Genomic DNA, 18,465 nt, shown 5'->3' with positions numbered 1-18,465 from the left:
CGGGAGTCGGGACTACCTTCGATAGATCGGACAGGGGTTTTGTTAAATGTTGCATATTTTAATATTAATAGATTTTGAAACTATTCTGTCGGCTTCGCGTTGAATAAACGTTAATTGAGTAGAATGTATACACGAACTAATTTTATATCACTAGTTTGTTTGAAAAAAAGTATTTACGATTTAGATTACATTTAAAAAGTTTTAACACATCGACCTTCGGGGAACGTTACATAGTACGACATAAATATAGTGTGTGTGTGTGCAGTCGGAGGAGGAGCGGCAGGCCACGCTGCGCGAGCGCGCTCGGAGACTCATCGCTGACGCGCGCGCCGGACTCGTCAGGTACCCCCCCCCCCCGCACGGCTCGGCCTCGGAGACGCCGCAGTCTTCTCATTTCATTAGTGAAAGTGGCGTCGCAATTTCATAAAATATTGCGAATAAATTTCTTTTCTATTACAATGTGCACACTCGATATTATAATTTTTTCTACTCGACAATACAATAAAAAAATTGCAAGCTTCCCTGTAATAGAATGATCTAATAGTAATTTGTGATACGTGAGTACGTGACACCCGCTCCCCCGCAGCCCGTCGTCCCCGCTGTCGCCGTCGCGCGCGCGCGGCACGCTGGAGATCATCAGCAAGCAGTCCGTGCTGGACGAGCTGGCCGCCGGTACGTACCGCCGCCGAGCCCGACACTGGTAACATTCGCCGTTATAATACGTAACACGCATCAAGGGTTGACAGCTCAACTGATAGCGTAGAAAGAAAAGAATGGTGTTATTTCGTAGAAAGCGAAGCATTCTATATCTTTTTATAATTAATATTCATCATTATCTAATATTAATTATGTATCTATACCTGGAGTATATTGTTTATAAAACAAATTCCAACTGTATTGTTAATTATCACGTTTTCAGCCGGTGTGGAACAATTGGAGGGTTTGGCTTCGAGACCGGAGTCGCTGCATTCGAGTCCCGGCTCCAGGAAGAGCGCACCCAGTCCCGATAGATCGGGTAACTATCGCTTTGACACATTTTATTTGATAATTAAATATAACGTCACGTAGCTAAGTCGGTACAAAGAACATATTAAGACTAATGTTTTATTTTTTATTTAAATTTAAAAGTTATTTCATATAGTCATTTTAAGGATGGTAAAAGCTGTAACCTTATTGATTACAGACGTATCTGATTAGTTGTAAGGAAGAGAGTGTCTCTTTAAAGATAATGCATAAAGCTAGTCCATTGCGTGTTAGTGCATATATATGTGATTTTCATTCTACTCATGCAAGTTCACGATATTATATAATGTTATAAAAAATTTAGCTCGTGTTTAAATTGAGCTATAAACTTGTATGTATATATTAAGAGTGTCCCCCCCCCCCGCAGAGCGCGCGAGCTGCGAGAGTCGCTCGCCGTGCGCGTCGCCGCTGGCCGAGCGGTTGTCGCCCGACGTCGACGCCGACGCCGAACACGTATGTGCAGCTCTACTTACCAACTGTACTGTTAATAAAATCATCATCAGTCGGCTGCATAATAAAATTGGTACCCGTCTTATATTTTCACAACTTGACGTCTGACAACCGACCTACCTATATGACATACATCAATCACGTGTGGTGTTGCTATTCTAAAAATATAAGTTACGTCGTATACCCGCTTAAATTTATTATTTCTGAATTCAAAATCCGATTTCAAACACAAATCGATTCGTATCGATTTCACAAACTAAGAAACCTATTTCAAAAATCGACCTAACCGAACTAAGCGCTAACGATCTATAGATCGATATCACTAAAAGATTTCGAACCGACAAATAAAGTCACTGGATATCACCAAACAAATTGTGTATGGTATCCAAACGCAAACTGATAAGTGTGAAATTTGCTTTCTCTCTTTCTAACCAATTGGAATAAAGCGGAATAAAACGGATAGCGCGAATTTTGCGATTCCGATTTCGATTTGTTGGTTCTGCTACGGATATCTATTATACAATAATCGACCGTACTAATAAGTACTTAAAGACTTTATTTGTCTGAGCGCAAGCGATTCGGTGAAGCTAGGCGTTACCGAAATCGGATATCTAAAAGCGGTCTGAAATCGATTTGTAAATCTGAAATCGGATAAATATCAGTTTGCGTTAAAAACCAAAAACGTCCATGACTAAAAAGTAATGATCTATAAAATTCAAAATAAAAATATTTCTTGAGAATTTAGATAATACAAAATTACAATCGAATTAATAATTGCAACATAAAGACACAAAGTATTAAATATTATTAATGTTAATTTTAATAATGAGATTAAAGAAAAAACTCAAAACAATCAGAGGGAACGACAACAGAACGACGTCAACGCAAATTTCAACGTAACGCGAATGTTATTATGTGTTCCGGTTGAAGTCCGAAGTCCATTATGAGAGTACTTCGTCTGATTTACGCTACAGGTCGCTAAATTTTACTACTTCAGTTTCCTAACTCGCGCCTACAGCGCCCCCTATACTCCTTTCTGGAACTAAGCTGACAAGCAAATATAAGCCGCCAAATTTGTCATTATTGCGTCGTCTTTCCACAAGAGCAGTCGTTAAAAGCTTAAAATAAAAATAGTTTTAATTATTATAATCAACTTTCGAGATTTAAAGTAGAAAGTTAACTTTAAAAAAGTGTTGTTTGTCTTCCGTTTCTTGAAACTTCAAACGCTCAACAATAAAGAGGTTTAATGATTTAAGTGATAGTTCGAGTTCTTCGGATATTTCATCGGATTCGTCGGAAAATAAATACGAGGGACCTCCAAGGAAACGCCAAAGGCGTGACTGGTCGCGGGATCTGGATAAAAGGTTTCACTTATTGTCACAATAATTGGTAAGTCATGTTAATAATGATGTTCCCCAGACCGATTTCGGCCACTGCGGCAAATCTCAAGAGTGATTAGCCAACTATGCAGGAGATATTATAGTGCACAAGTGTGTGCGCAAACACAGGTGCACTCTCTATTCCCTAACTCCATAATCCGATGGAACGGCAATCCGACGCGACCGGAAAGAGTTCAGGCGCAGGACCAACAGCTTTACGTGCTTTCCGAGGTATGGGAGTGAAGACACTGCCAACTTCCAGACTCCGTGCTGCTATTGAGAATTTTCTGACCGACAAGCCCAATAACTTTTTATTGGCCTGGCCTGGAAATTGAACTGGGGACCTCCGGGTTTGCGGCCAAGCTAGTGGCTTGACCAACGAGGCAGTCAAGAGTTATTATTATTACATCATAATAGGCCTGGCTAAATCCAGTTTGACCATACAATCTCCATGTTGTAAGAACTTGGGAACTTGTTGATGGTGGAAAAGATGAAAATGTCTCGGTTTCGTGTACTGATTCAATGCCTTGAGGTTGAAAATTGTTCGTTTTTTTTTTTGATTTCCTGACTTTCTTCCCGTTTTGTACTTGCGTCCCCCTCCTCCTATTTTCTTTGCTGAGAAGTTATTCGAAGAGAATCGCTCAGAATCTCTGTTTTCAGCCTGTTAAGTTTTATTGAAATTTGCCTAGCTCGAAATGGCTTTGCATTAGCAGTAGAAGTTGATGGTTCAGGCGATTAGGGCCGAGTGCGAGTAGCAGATAGCAGTAGGCGCAACGCGTCTTGGGACACCTCGAATTTGCGATCTTCATCGCCCACCGGGGAAGGTTGCATTGCCTACAGAAAATTCATCAGAATTTGCTTTTGCGATTTACTACCGACAGTTGAGACCTAAAGCAGGCGCAACGCCTCTTAAGACACCTCATCTTTGCGACTTTCATCACCCATCGGGGAAAGTTGCATTGCCTAGTCCTGCAGTACCACAGCAACAAGCTCAGAAGTTATCCTCACTTACCAAAGCCGTATCCGGACAAGGTACGTACAGAACTGGAGTGGTGGTTAGAGAACATCAGTCAGAGGAAATTTATCCTCAGAGAATGACCACGAACCACGTCATCACCGACGCGTCGGACATTCAATGGGGAGCCCTAGTAAACAACGAAATGGTGAAAGGGCATGGGAACATCACGAGAGCAAATGGCTCTGCAATTTGAAGAAAATGTATGCAGTGATAGCCGCCATATCCTCCAGAGCAACGTTGCTTCAAGACTCGACTCGATTCTTCAGAGCGACAACATAACAGTTGTTTCCTATATAAAGAACGAGGGAGGAACCCGGTCAAGACAATTGCTAGATTTGATTCAAAAACTGCTGGTTCTAGTAGACCACCTCAATGTTGTACTTCTCCCTCACCACCTACCGGGACTGTACAACACTGAAGCCGACCACCTCTCGCGCAATCGCGCCGGCTCCGAGTGGCATCTCACAGAAGAAGCAACCACGAGGCTGTTCAACCGGTGGGGAACGCCAGACATAGACTTGCTCGCGTCTCGGACAGCTCAAGTGGTAACAAACTATGTTACTCTAGACTTGCTAGACTCGAACGCTTTTCACGACGCGGTTATCAGATCTTGGCACTACTGGCTGGCATGGTTGTTTCCGCAGCCCAGTCTGATACCCAAGGTAGGCCACCTCAACTCAGCCTCACGTCGGTACATATTAGTGGCATATATGAATAGGCTCTTTTGGAGGCCAGACCTGAAAGCACGTGCCCTCAAACAACCCGTGAAACTTGGAGATCTGAGCACCAGTCTGGTGGACGCAATGACAATGATACCGCCAGTTCAAGTCAGCAATCTACACCTGAAAGCTTGGCTTATTTTGAGTGGGACATTCTGACGGGGACATGGACATCGCAGGAGAAAAACTTATTATTATCGTGCTGGAGAGAGTACGATAAGTACATACATTATCTGAACTTCGGACGTCTTAGGAAACATAATACAAATTTTATTGTAAGGTACAATTTTTATAATATGTATGGCAGAAGGTCACTCTACTCCGGAAAATCTAAACACCGTGATTCAGAAGTTGACGTATGTAGGACACCGCCATCTATGGGCTTATGTTCACAACATATATTATAATGACAAAAACATATATTATATCGTACGTTTTTATAACTTTAGATAAATTCAAACGATTTTGATGAAATAGAAACTAAACGGAACCTTGAAAGACATCTTATAATAATTCAGGTATTTCAATTTGTAATATTTAGCCGTTTCAAAGATTTGCCCGGACAAACACAGCCAGTGACAAAAATAAAAAAAAATGTTTTTTTTTTGTTTTGGTATCTCGCAATTAGTCATATTTACTTTAAAAGAACGGTTATTTTCAAATCACAGACGCTTCAATTATATTTATTTGTATAGATTGTCGGCTTATGGAATAAATGTATTTTTTCGTCGGGTATAAAAAAAATGTGTCATATATAATAGATCACTTTCAAAGACGGCGTGAATGGGTTTGTGATACAAAAATTACCCTTAAACAGAGAATTAAAGTTTACTTATTTAATTTTCGAAGTGTACTATGTAACTCGTGTCGTGTGTGTGCTCAGACGCAGTCGGAGTCGGGCTCGTACCTGTGCGGCGAGCTGGCGGCGCTGGAGCGCGAGCAGTGCGCGGTGGACGAGCGCGCCGCGGCGCTCGAGAAGCAGCTGCGCCGCGTCATGGACGCCGCCGACGACACCGAGGTACGTGCGCGCGCGCGTGTGTGTGTGTGTGTGTGTGTGCGCGCATGTGTGTGTGTGTGTGTGCGCATGCGTGTGTGTATGTGTGTGCGTGTGTATATGTGCGCACGCATATTTGCGAGTGTATGCGTGTGTTTGTGTGTCTGCGTGTGCGAGCGTGTGGATGAATGGGCGTGCATGCGCGCGTATTTGTGTGCGTTTGTATACAAATGTTTTTTGTACTTGTCATTAAAATTATTTGACAAATACATCATTAAAAATATGTTTTTGTATAAGAATATATATGGTCATATTTTATATACAAAAATTTAGATTATTCCGGTGTAAGTATCATTGACGTATCCCGTACATATATCCCAAATCCCATTGTCTATCCGTAATCGAATTAAAATGCGTATAATTATAATGATATTTTCAGATGAAATGGTCCCATGTGTTCCTCGCATGTTTTCGAGTACCTCGTAACCCGGTACCTTTGCACTATTCCTAGTAGAAATTACCTCCTACATAGTCAATTTCAATGTTAGCAGCGGTAGTGATAAATAAATAACTTTGACATTGAATTAATATGACATTGAGATCTGAATTATCTGTGGTATTGTGAAGATTATATATATATATGTTATTAAAAAACTCTTTGTAGTGCTTATTATATGAGCTATTAGGAAATGGCATGGAAGACGTAAATCTAAACTATGTCTTTACTGTTTCTACCACTGGACTTTAGTATAGTTATGTCTCACTCTAATTATAATGATATTGATTACATTTATAATTAAGTCTATTATTTTAGATATTTATATATTCTATTATTTGTACGAGTACAAGTAGCATTAGGTTTTAATACTGCCCATGTTAGTTAATCGAATTAGTTTTAATAATTAATTATATTTTGTAAATAAAAAATATCCATTCCATATCATATATATATTTTTAAACTTCCGCTTAACAAAGTTTATAAATGCAGTTAGTGTTTACAATATTTTAATTAAATTTTGAAGTAAGACAATTGTCTGATATCTAATTGATTCATTCACATATATAATTACATTGAATATTGTCGTCGCTATTGTCAGGAGGAGGATCGGTTGATGTCTCAGTGGTTCAACCTCGTCAACAAGAAGAATGCGCTGCTGAGGCGGCAGATGCAGCTTAACATACTGTAAGTGTGACCTCAACTCATAAGTAGTGAGTAAGTAACAGCCCGTGAATGTCCCACTGCTGGGCTAAGGCCTACTCTCCTTTTTTGAGAAGAAGGGCTGGAGCTTATTCCACCACGCTGCTCCAATAACTCATAAACATTATTTATATAAATTGAGGATCAAAAACATTCTTTAATCATTATATAAATAAAATTTTCTATTGATAATAGAACACATGAATATTATTATGAGTACACAATTAGAACAAAAATAATTTTAATGTTCCCAGCGAGCAAGAAGAAGACCTGAGCCGTCGATGCGAGCTGCTGGCGAGGGAGCTGCGACTGTCGCTGGGGGTGGAGGAGTGGAGGAAGACGCCCGGCCAGAAGAGGCGGGAGCGACTACTGCTGCAGGTAGGGGGGGGGGACACATAGCGCCTGTGGGCCGCACACACGTTGAGCTACATCGGACTGTATATAAGTGTCATATGTCACACGATCAAATATATAAGAAAGAAATCGCTTCAATTCAAATCTTTTACAACTACTTGTTACAAAAACATTTATTTCACATAAAAATAGACGTCAAACGTACGCTTAAAATAAAAATGTGACTACGTTTAATGCAAAGTAAATTGATATGGTATCACCTTACAGCTACTGAACCGATAGGGATAACCTCGCAGCGACCGCCGCAGCCACGTGTGCTGCCACGTGTGCTGCCACGTGTGCTGCCACGTGTGCTGCCACGGTCACAATTTGATGTTTTTCTTTCGGTCACTGGGTTGTCGGCGTGCATACATTAAACATTTTCATAGTGTTTCCTTTCAAAGTCGGTTAAAAACTAAAACATTTCGATTTTTATCAGGAACTGCTGTCAGCGGTCAACGAAAGAGATAGACTCGTTCAAGAAATGGACGAACAGGAGAAAGCGTAAGTAATGATTGCGTTATCACTACCATAAACTTACTGGTGGTAGAGCTTTGTGCAAGCTCGTCTGGGTAGGTTGGGACGCATTGGTGACGTAAGCGATGGTTAACATTTCCTACAATGCAAATGTCTATAGGCGTTGGCGACCATTTACCATCAGGTAGCCCATATGCTCGTATAAAAACGTAGTAACTCGCCGCGTCTGTCTGTCAGCTTGAACGCGGTATACTCATCGTTTGCATCGGAGTGATTCGTGTGGAAGGTTTTGTTGTATAAATCGTAAAACGTGAACCGTTTCGTGTGAATAAGCTGAAATACGACGATGATTGCTGAAGATGTCGGGAAAAATAATGTCGACTGGCAGCTTGACTGCTGTGCGACGTGTAAACCAATAGAGTTATGTGTGTTACGATATAAACGTTTTATGAAGACCATAATTCTACGCGTGAGAAGCCGGGGCGGGTGGTTAGTAAGTTACAACCTCAGTAGCAGCCCAGAGTCTGAGTTGGAAGTGTGTATTCACACGGCAGTATTGCCGTGCCTCGGAAAGCACGTAAAGCCGTTGGTCCTGCGTCTGAACTCTTTCAGGTCGTTTCGGGTTGCCGTCCCATCGCATTATGAGTTTGACGGAATGTAGAGTGAAACTTACTTTACGCACACATTCATGGACTATAATATAATCTGCGTTAGTAGTTAATATATCTTCAGATTGGCCGCCGTGGCCGAAATCGGTCAGGACGACCGTCATCAATAACGAATCAGTTTTAATAGAAATATCTGTAATGGCGCCTCCGGTTTGATTAAATATATAAAGCTTCAAGCATATTGTTCGCAATTTTTGTTACTAACCGCATAATGAGTGAAACAGAGATGCAATTAGTTTTTAAGTGGGATAAGATTGGCAGCCATTATATTTCTTTTCTTACTTGCCACGGGCTATGTAATGTGATGTCTCTCTGACTTCGGTCAATTGAGACTGGGCAATATATATGTTCCAAAAATGAAACGATTTAACTACAGAATATTTTTATATATTTTACAGGATAGCGGAAGATGACGAAATCCAGCGTAACTTATCAAACGTCGAGATACAAAGAAAAAACAACTGTATGCTGCAGTGAATAAGGACTGATATACTTCACAACGCTTACTTAACACAGCTTGGACATTACAGAAACTCTAAAAAACTAAAACGTCATGAAACATCGGCTGATGGTCCATTAGGTCTTAAAACTATATTTTCATATCATTCTATATGTTCCGTCTCCCTCGCACACCTAGTAAAGAGCGAGACGGCATGTGTTTTTTTTAATAATTGCGACTTTTAATATAACATAACGGCCTTACTGTTGTAAGACAGAAAATACTCATAATATTGTTTCCTATAATAATATTTAAATATTTAAGAGTTAGAAATACGGAATAACTTCGTTCTAACATGGTCCTTATCCTATACGACATATAGTTGAAATTTGAATACGGTGTAACGTTGGCCTCTAGTACAAGTAATGTTGGGTCTACACGGTGGAGATAAATTAAAAAATAAGAATCGAATAAAATGTTTTTATTTTAATTTAAATTAATTTATTGTCCGGTTTGAAGTTATGAGGCTAGAAACGAAAATGTTTTAAGGAAATGTGATATTAACATTTTTTTTAATAAAAAAAAAATGTTTGAAAGTATTACTACTAATGTCACGTAGATCCAACTGACGCGAGCTTTTTTAGTATTTTTTTGTTATTCACCAAAGATTCCCCATAAATTGACCCTTCATGTCAATTTCTATTATTTAACATTTTATTACATTATAGTTATATATTAAAAATTAATTATTAAATACAATAGTAGATTTATCAAAATCTTTTTAATTTGCTTGACCAATCTTGATTGAACTTTTTTTCATATGAGAGAAACAACAAATTGAATTTTCAATTCGTTATTGAATGCAAATTTTGATTTTGATTAAATTAAAACAATTAAATTGAATTAATTAAACAAAACATACATAACTTTGGATAGCGATTATGTTTATAATGGTCATCGGTGGATTAATATTTTTTTTTACACATAATAGGCAAGCTCTTGACCGTTGACTTGCCTGATTTTAAGCATAGTCACGGTCTAGGATGTAGCGCGCCTGCCCAGTAAACCGAATCGCTTCCTCCCCTAAGGCTAAGTACACAGTTCCGACAGTGTCGCGGCAGATTCGTGCAGCCGTTGTCTTGTTTTCGCCATTTTGTCTTGTTTTCGCCATTTTGTCTTGTTTTCGCCATTTTGTCTTTATGAGTCGAAGTTAACACGAGAAGAATATATTTTACAGTTGTTTTTAAAAATCAAATTTATTTTAATTTATTCGATAATAATCAATATACTTATTGTAATTCAGTCGTAGGCCGAAGATTATACAAAGTGTGCAATTGGCTGCTCAAAAATATTATTGGATTAACATGATTTTTTTTGTTTCTGTTTTTCTTCCTCGCATATTTTACATTTAGTAAAACAATACAAGCGAGCTATGAAATGCATATTGGAATTGAAAATATGGCCGACAGTATCGTGTCGCGAACAGTCGATTTCTACCGCGACTCTGTCAGTACTGTGCACTTAGTGTGTACTTAGCCTAAATGTAAAACCGGTCTTTGCTATGAGATATCTTAAATAATAGAATTTGAATCTTACAATCGACTCCATAAAGGTGATAATCGAGTACAATGCCATAGATTAATTTTTTTTTATGTACAAAAAAATATTTTTTTACTTAGATTATAAATGGAGCGAAATTTCCTTTTAATGAAATGTAAATAAATAGTCATGTTTTAGGTTTTAATTTTAATTATTTATGTCTTTTAGGTTAAACTCTTGCCGGCAAACGTGACGTATTGTATCTTCATTTTACACACATTTATTTGTTTAGTAAAAATTTTTAAATTATTAACGTGTTACATACAAAATTAAATTACAATTTTCTTACTGATTTAATTAGAGCGTTCTTGAAAATTACTTAAGTGAAATAAATAATGGAATCTACAATTCGACTTAATGTTTTAATAACTTGACTCCTAAAGCTTAAGTTGCATTAAATTTAAGTAAGTAAAATTTACAAGCCATAAACACCCCCCAGAGAGCAAAACTCGTCTATGGTAATTTTAGATTTTTTTTTAATTCATATGATTAGCTCGCGTGCTGAGTGGTCGGTACGTAAATGATGTGCAATTTGTTTTTTTTTTTTTGTGTGTAATTATTAAGTACAAGATTTGACTGTCGCGGCGTTTGAAAAAATAATAATGAAATTGCCAATGACATAGTATACTATATTTTGTAATTCTGTTTTTTTTTCAGAAATTATCAGCGACGGAATATTTTTTAATCTATGGTTTAAAAAATATATAATGGATTGGATACTTACTGTATATACATACTTAGAATTAGTTTTAGCGTGTTCTTACTATTGTGTACGTCGGACTAGATATATATTTTATTTGTTTTTAATTAGTACCCATTATATTTAATTTTTTTTAATGTGTTAGAAGACGACAAACAAATCAACAACAAATATTGTTGTGATAGCACACATGACATTGTTGATGTTACGTAGATATACGTAACATTATATAATTTTTTTTTTTAATATATTAATATGTAAGAACCCTTCGATATACAATATACAAATGTTATGTCATAAGTTTGGCTTAAACATATCTTTACTAGTATTTAATAGCTCGCTTAAAATAATTCATGATTTTTTAAATATTTTTTACATAAAAAAATTGTATAATTATATAAATACCTATGCGAGGTATATAGGATCTCATTTCAAAATTTCCATAAATAATGAAACTAAAAAAATACTAACTTCGAACGATAAAAGTAATGTAAAATTTATTTGTAAACTTATAAATTGTGTAAAATTAATAAGTAACGTAATATTCTGAATTTTTTAATGTTTAGACTTCACGCAATGATTTATTTGTAAATCGAACTAGTATAAGCGATGTCCGTTTGAATATATTGTTTTGTAGTTTGTAATTCCGATAATACTTATAAATGGTGCAGAGGTTTCAATACTCGAAATTGAAAGGAATATGTGATAAATTGTTTTTTTTTTTAAATGATGATAGATTTGTTAAAAAAATGTATTGTTGACTCATACATTGTATATGTTCCGAAACGCTGGTCAAAGTCCCATTCTCTAATGTGAATTAAATCTGAATACTCATTGGTCGGTAGCAACCGATGACGCGATACGCGACCAATGACCGTTCAGTATTTAGTTAATCTGACGTTGATTATTTAAAAAATGGCGGTAATGCTTTGAATTGGAGTATTGGAGTTTCGACCTGCTTGTAGACTCACGGTAGAACTCAATAATCAACGGTTTGTATTCACTCTGTATCCTATCGCTATTTATTGTAACTATAACATCTATAATAAAATAAAGTGACATTGTAAAATATATCTCCTTTTTATTAGTTATCATTTTAGTCAATACAGATAATAAAATCCGAACAAGGCCATAGCGGCCGCTCAAGGGAGGGCAGCACTCGTGATGTTGTTGTCGTCTCTCTCTTACATTCCGATGGCACGTCCACCGCGACATTAAATGTAAAACTGACAACTTTTGTAACTTTACGAGTAGTGATTGGTCGATAAAAACTTAATCACATGATGAAAGCTGGTTTCACCTTCTACTACCACCAAATGCTTTCCCCGTGATATATGCGATTGAAGATGCAGTGTGATCTAACATCTCTACCCAGATCCAAAGAATCAAGCCGGCTGGAAACAACTTGATCGTAGACGATTGATGACGTTCAGCGCTTAACACGCAAACTTGAGTTACTCGGCTTGAATTGGACCAAGTTAAGCCGGCTCCAGACTGATTAATAAAGACTAGATTTCAGACAAACATAAAGGTGCAGTTCTTGTGAGGTCTTAAATTTAAATGAAAACAAGACATGTGTAAAATGTTTATTGATTATTCGTTGTTACAAGCAACTTTAGGTATACAACTTAAATATACAATTAAATAAATTTGTAATATTATTTATAAATTGTACTGGAAGAACCCGGTTTGATTTTAAATAATATTGCTTCACGTTTATTACACAATAATTTCATCAATATAATTTTTTAGATCATGACATGACAAGTCTAAACTTATTTAAAATAAATGTACCTAATTAATAAAAATAATGAGTTTTATCACAATTTTGATGAATCTTTATCGTTATTAAATTATAATATTAAATATTTGAGAACCTTATTTATTTTCTTTTTTTATTATTTAAAAAAAAAAACATAATTACAAGCGTATGTGAGTTTAGTGGTTATACAAAATGGTTCAGTTTGGTAGTTTTTATTATATAAGTCTTAATCTTACAATATTAGGTAATACTAATTTATTTTTATAATTAACTTGTGGTCTAGGTCAATTGTGACCACTAAAAACTTAAGACAACCATCTTTTATACGTCACAGATAATTTATTGTTTTAAATCAATATATTTTAATAACAAAGAAATAAACACAATAGTAATAATAATAAACATTTTATAAACAATCAATTCCTCAAATATTTTATTATAATACCTTACACGCTATAGAAGCACTTGGGGCTTAATTTGATCGTGGCAACACCGCAAAATACAGGATATAAACTAATTGAATATTTAAATTCATAGTTCACTTAGTGTTGCCACTTCTATTCTAGTTCGCCTACTTATATAAAAAAGACCTTGGAACGGTCGGAAAACTTTATATGGAAGTAAAAAACCATGAATTCTCGTGGTTACAAAACTTTCTGACCAGCAGAATTATATTACAGCTAACTAAATTTGAATTTTCCATAAACGTCACCTACGTCATGACTTCTACTAATACTTGGAAATACTGTACAATAACAAGAATAGATCGCTGATTTTATATAAAAAAGTTTTATTATTTAATTATTTATTATAAAGTAATAATTTAATTTATATAATTTTTACAGTTCAATCCTAACGATTTACGCACTTAGCCAATATTACTTAAAATGTAATTATATTGTAAAAATTGACTTTTGATATTTCATTGCAATATTTTGAAATTGGAGTTAATACAGACTTTCACTTAACATATTTCTATTGCATACTTGATAAAAAAAGCCATAAATGTGGATTTTTTAAGTGTTTCGGAGACATACATCAATATGATACATATCATTATTTTTTTCTTTTCAAAATCGGTATTCAGATATATATATCTGAATACTATATATAATATATTCATTCAATTATTATTTTACATATTTAAAAGCAAAATAAAGCGTTACAATATAATAATGACGCGAGTGTCACTTCTACAGCCATTTTTAATAATTATTCATTTAATCTTAATTGTCAAATTTTTTATTGTATATCAAATACCGTCAAAACATCAACAGTTGCTTAGCGATTGTGTAGTTGAAAACTGATTTATCTCTTTCTGACATTTTTATTTTGACATTCGAAAGAAGAAGACAGCATTGGTTAACTAATCACCCGGTTTATGAGTACTTGTTGTTGTTTTTATATTTTAAACAGACAATTTATAACTTGTAACCCGTTATCAGTATAGTATAAGTATTTTATTTAATATTATTTAATGGATTTGTTCATTTTTTAAACGTTAAAGATGGTCGTCGTCCGTTACCTGTCCGCCCTGGGTGTCGCCGGTGGCGCGTTGTCTATGCGCGATGGTTGTTGTCGCTGACGGGCGGCGCCTCTGTCTCTTGTTCCGCTTCCGCCTTTAGCTTGCGATATTTACCTACACGTAGGGAAATAAAGATATTATAGTCTATTATTATGTTTTATTCATATGTTTTATACACGCAGGCGTTAAATTGACAATATTCGATTATGTTTTGCTTTCGTTTACTTTTTTATATATAACTACCCCCAGTTTCTGGAATGTGACACATACGTCGTGTATATATTTTTAATTGCATACTATTTTTCGTTGTGAGCAATAATTTATAAAATATACATAATACGTGGTACTCACGCGAGGTCTTGACCATGATGACGCCCCACCATATAGACCAGCCCCACCCCACCAGACAGAACAGAACCGTGAATAGCTGGCCGCACCCCACCAGCAGGTTGATGACGAAAGACCCTGCAAGTGTAAAAATGTTGTAGGTTAGACGTGAAATCTAACTCGAAAATAACAAAAAGAGACTTCTAGATCGTCTTAAAATCGATGGATCAATGACTTAAAACGACCTACAGGCGGCAGTCATGTTCCTGATGACCTTCGGATATTGTCGTTTATTCCTTTAAGAAAGCTTAAGCTTTATCGGACGCGACAGTTCACGACGAGAGTTCACAGAGAAAGAGTGAGAGAGACAGGAGATAGATAAAAAGAAAGAAAGGTGATAATAGATTTATATAGTAATTAGTAAGGCAATTGTAAATATATTATAAATAGCATATACAAAAATAACACGTATCAAATCTGCATTGGAGTTACAGATACGAAAGTATCGAAAAGTAATCTACGAAAGTAATCTAGCGAAATAATAATAAGATGAGCTTTCTGGTTTTTGCAAATTTATATTATACACATGATATGTCAAGCGAAGTATATATATATATATATATATAATAATTAGTTTATATAAATTATTAATTGGAAAGACCTATGTCCAGCAGTGGACGCGAAAAGGGTGATGGTTATGATGAATTATTAATAAATATAATTAAATTATTAACTCACCTATCCTGTGTTTGGCGCCGTCGTGGACGCCGAATCGGGGAATCCCAAAGCATAAACAAAACAAGCCACTGAAGATTGTGCCTGAAATACATACGACATTTACAAAATAAATACGAATATTGTTTATAGTTCGTTAATCGTTTAGTTATAAGAGGAAAAAAAATGAGACAAATTTACAAAATATTTTTAAATCGATTTACTTAAATGACTAGGTATATAAACCGCTTCTCTAATAGTCAAGACTACGTATTATTCTATAATAATATTTAAGAAACGATGAGTGAAATGGAATTCAGACATTAGGCACACACAAAGAGCAATATGTAATTGGTATTGGTGCAGTGGTAAGATAAAAACAAATGATGAGCTTACCAAGTCCAGGCACACATATGTTGCACAAGAGACAAAAGTAGGCGAGCACGGCCGGCAGCACAGGTATCGCACCACGCATCACACTCGTGTGTTCTATCAGCGATGGATCTAACTTCTTCCGAGTATCCTGGCAGACGTACGTATTTGTTTATTATATTAACTGGTATTTATTACATTCACTGGCCTCTATGTAAGTTATTTTGGGTATATCCAAAAAAGAACGTCAGTAATTAAAGATAAACAAACAAAAATAATTTGTGTTCTTGTATTAAGATATAGCGGAAGTCGCCATGAACCATGAAAAATTGAACATTTTTCCAAATTTTCTGATGATAATTACCTCGTCATATATATCGACATAAATATCTCGTTCCCGATCATTTGTGACGACAATTTTTGGCGTTGTTCTGACGGTAGATCGCGAACTGCGCCCCGATGGTATGTCGAGAGACATTATTTATAAGAAATTCTTATAAAAATGTAAGGCTCTCGCGTGGCAAACCGTGACATGTTAATGTTATAAAAGCTAGAAATATACTAATGAGAAATTGTAATGTTTCTTAAAAGTGTTACGTGTATTGTGTATTGTTGGTTTATATTGATTTTATTTTCTTTGTCATTCTACCTTTTTTCAATGACCTATTTATTTTTACACGCGCATAATCTTTAGATAAAGGATAAAGGCGTCCGATGAAGTAGATGACCTCGAAGATTCTAATTGTCAATATGATTGAACTTGGCGTTAACGATGTTTTAAAATAAGTTTTTTTTAATGACGATATCATTAATTTATTCTTTTGATAAAAATACTTCAAATTTTAATTTAAAGTATTCTAGTTAAGTTTTTCATGAGTGTCAATTTTATTTTTATTTAATAAAATTTAATTAATCCCTTTTCGCGTCTGTCCGTTCGTTCACTTACGTCCTCTAAGCTATACGATGGAGCTTAATGCGGTTTTCAAAATAATTCGGGTGATTTTTCCACAAGTTTTAAATTTTTATAACATTTATATAAAAGTTTATAAGGAGCAAAATATTGATATTTTCTATTAAGTCGTCAAAGGCGCATTGCTCACTCTTATTGAATCATAAGTAAGGAAATTGCTGAAAGGTTTTAAGTGAATCTTTGATTTTAAATTATGTCGCATGATGATTTGAAGATTATGTCGCAGCGTGGTGGAATAAGCTCCACACACCTCAAAAAAGGAAGAGGAGGCCTTAGCCCAGTAGTGGGACATTCACAGGCTGTTACTATATTTATTATAAAAAAATCAGTTTTAAATAAATGAATTATTGTTATGTAAGTCCGAATATAATTATAACTTTTAACGGTAAATATATTCAGATTCTAATTTAAATGGTTACATTCCTAGGTACAAACCTTTAGTGTTATATATGTTTCAAAAGTTCTATTCTATAGGGTGTATCAAAAAAAATGTCGTTTTTTAACCAAATATTTGTATTATTATTTCTTTTATATAAAATAAAATTAATACTTGAAGTATATATAGTCCATTGTTATCAACCGTCATTAGCCATCTGCTAGCCAATTGCTCGATCCCACGCTGATACCATTCCTTGAGATGGCTGTCAAAAACTCTTGGACCGCAATTTCAACTTATGTAAAATTATCAAATATTTCCCTTGAATAAAATGGTCTATGGATCGAAATAAGTAGTAAGCTGATGGTGCGAGGTCTGGACTATATGGTAGATGAGGCAGGAATTCGAACCCATGAAGTTCTTCAAACTTTTCTTTGGTTCGACGGCAAGTGTGAGTACGAGCATTATCTTGTTGGAATAAAACTCCTTTTCGATTGGTCAAAGCAGGATAACGCTCTGATAATTTGGCGTACAATTTATCCAGTTGTTCGCAGTAGAGTTCAGAGTTCATAGAGCATCCATCAAGAACAAATTCGTGATGGATAACACCTTAAAAATTCCAAAAAACGCAAAACATGGGCTTTTATCAAATTGCCCCCTTGCAGCAACCGGAAAAGCAGTTTGACCGCGACCTAGCCATTGCTCACGAGTATTCGGATTTCGCCAGTAAGCCCACTTTTCATCACAGGTGATAATCTTCCGGTAAAATCTCATACCAGCAAGGTTTTTCAATAAATTTTCAGAAATTGCTAACCTCTTAACTGATTGCTGAGGAATAAGTTAGTGAGGGACCAGTCTACTGCTCTTTTTCACCTTCCTTATGGAGCTTAGATGGCGACTTACAGTATTTTTCGACACACCACGCTCCCTGGCAAGTTCGCGAGTACTTGTAGACGGATCTGATTTAATAGGCTTTCTGCAGACCCTCATCAATATCCATTAATGGTCGCCTGGAGTCCTTCTTCCTTTCCAACGTCGTATCTCCACTGCTAAATTTTTCAAATCAACGCCGTGCAGTGCATTGATTAAGGACACCTTTCCCTTCATATTTAATAATTTCACGAGTTGCTTGAGCGGCTGTAATTTTTTTTCCAATAATGCCTTAAAATTACGAGAGTTACGTAGAAAACTGTCATGTTTCTTCTCTAAAACAAATAACTAAACCAGGCTTTTTTTTAAAAGTCCGATAGGAATAAACAAGTTTAGAGAATGCTCTAAAGAGATTATTAAGTATTGGTAAGTATAAAATAGGATTAAAACATTTACAGACTTTTAAATCTTAAATATGATAAAACGGTCATT

General features: G+C 35.7%; 2 protein-coding genes across 6 annotated transcripts in view; one reads left to right on the top strand and one right to left on the bottom strand.

Annotated features, from left to right (window-relative positions):
- The window catches only part of LOC126778437 (EH domain-binding protein 1), a 28,610-nt gene extending 16,482 nt beyond the window's left edge, over positions 1-12,128 (top strand). For all 5 annotated transcript variants that reach the window (XM_050501972.1, XM_050501973.1, XM_050501969.1 and 2 more), the window contains 9 exons: positions 266-342; positions 587-672; positions 920-1,015; positions 1,391-1,476; positions 5,473-5,607; positions 6,681-6,766; positions 7,036-7,159; positions 7,614-7,678; positions 8,718-12,128. In XM_050501972.1, the coding sequence (XP_050357929.1) occupies positions 266-342; positions 587-672; positions 920-1,015; positions 1,391-1,476; positions 5,473-5,607; positions 6,681-6,766; positions 7,036-7,159; positions 7,614-7,678; positions 8,718-8,796 (834 nt within the window). In that variant the 3' untranslated portion in view covers positions 8,797-12,128. The remainder of the gene's footprint in view (positions 1-265; positions 343-586; positions 673-919; positions 1,016-1,390; positions 1,477-5,472; positions 5,608-6,680; positions 6,767-7,035; positions 7,160-7,613; positions 7,679-8,717) is intronic.
- A 1,877-nt stretch (positions 12,129-14,005) lies between these two features.
- Positions 14,006-18,465, bottom strand: part of LOC126778425 (protein stum) — a 42,009-nt gene continuing 37,549 nt past the window's right edge. Inside the window, exons 8-11 of the mRNA XM_050501935.1 lie at positions 15,782-15,908; positions 15,410-15,490; positions 14,696-14,809; positions 14,006-14,458 (exon numbers count right to left, since the gene is read on the bottom strand). Coding sequence (XP_050357892.1) covers positions 14,379-14,458; positions 14,696-14,809; positions 15,410-15,490; positions 15,782-15,908 — 402 coding nt within the window. The 3' untranslated portion in view covers positions 14,006-14,378. The remainder of the gene's footprint in view (positions 14,459-14,695; positions 14,810-15,409; positions 15,491-15,781; positions 15,909-18,465) is intronic.

This window comes from Nymphalis io, chromosome 26, assembly GCF_905147045.1.
Source record: "Nymphalis io chromosome 26, ilAglIoxx1.1, whole genome shotgun sequence".
Taxonomy (NCBI): domain Eukaryota; kingdom Metazoa; phylum Arthropoda; class Insecta; order Lepidoptera; family Nymphalidae; genus Nymphalis; species Nymphalis io.
This window is presented reverse-complemented; position numbering and strand designations above follow the sequence as displayed.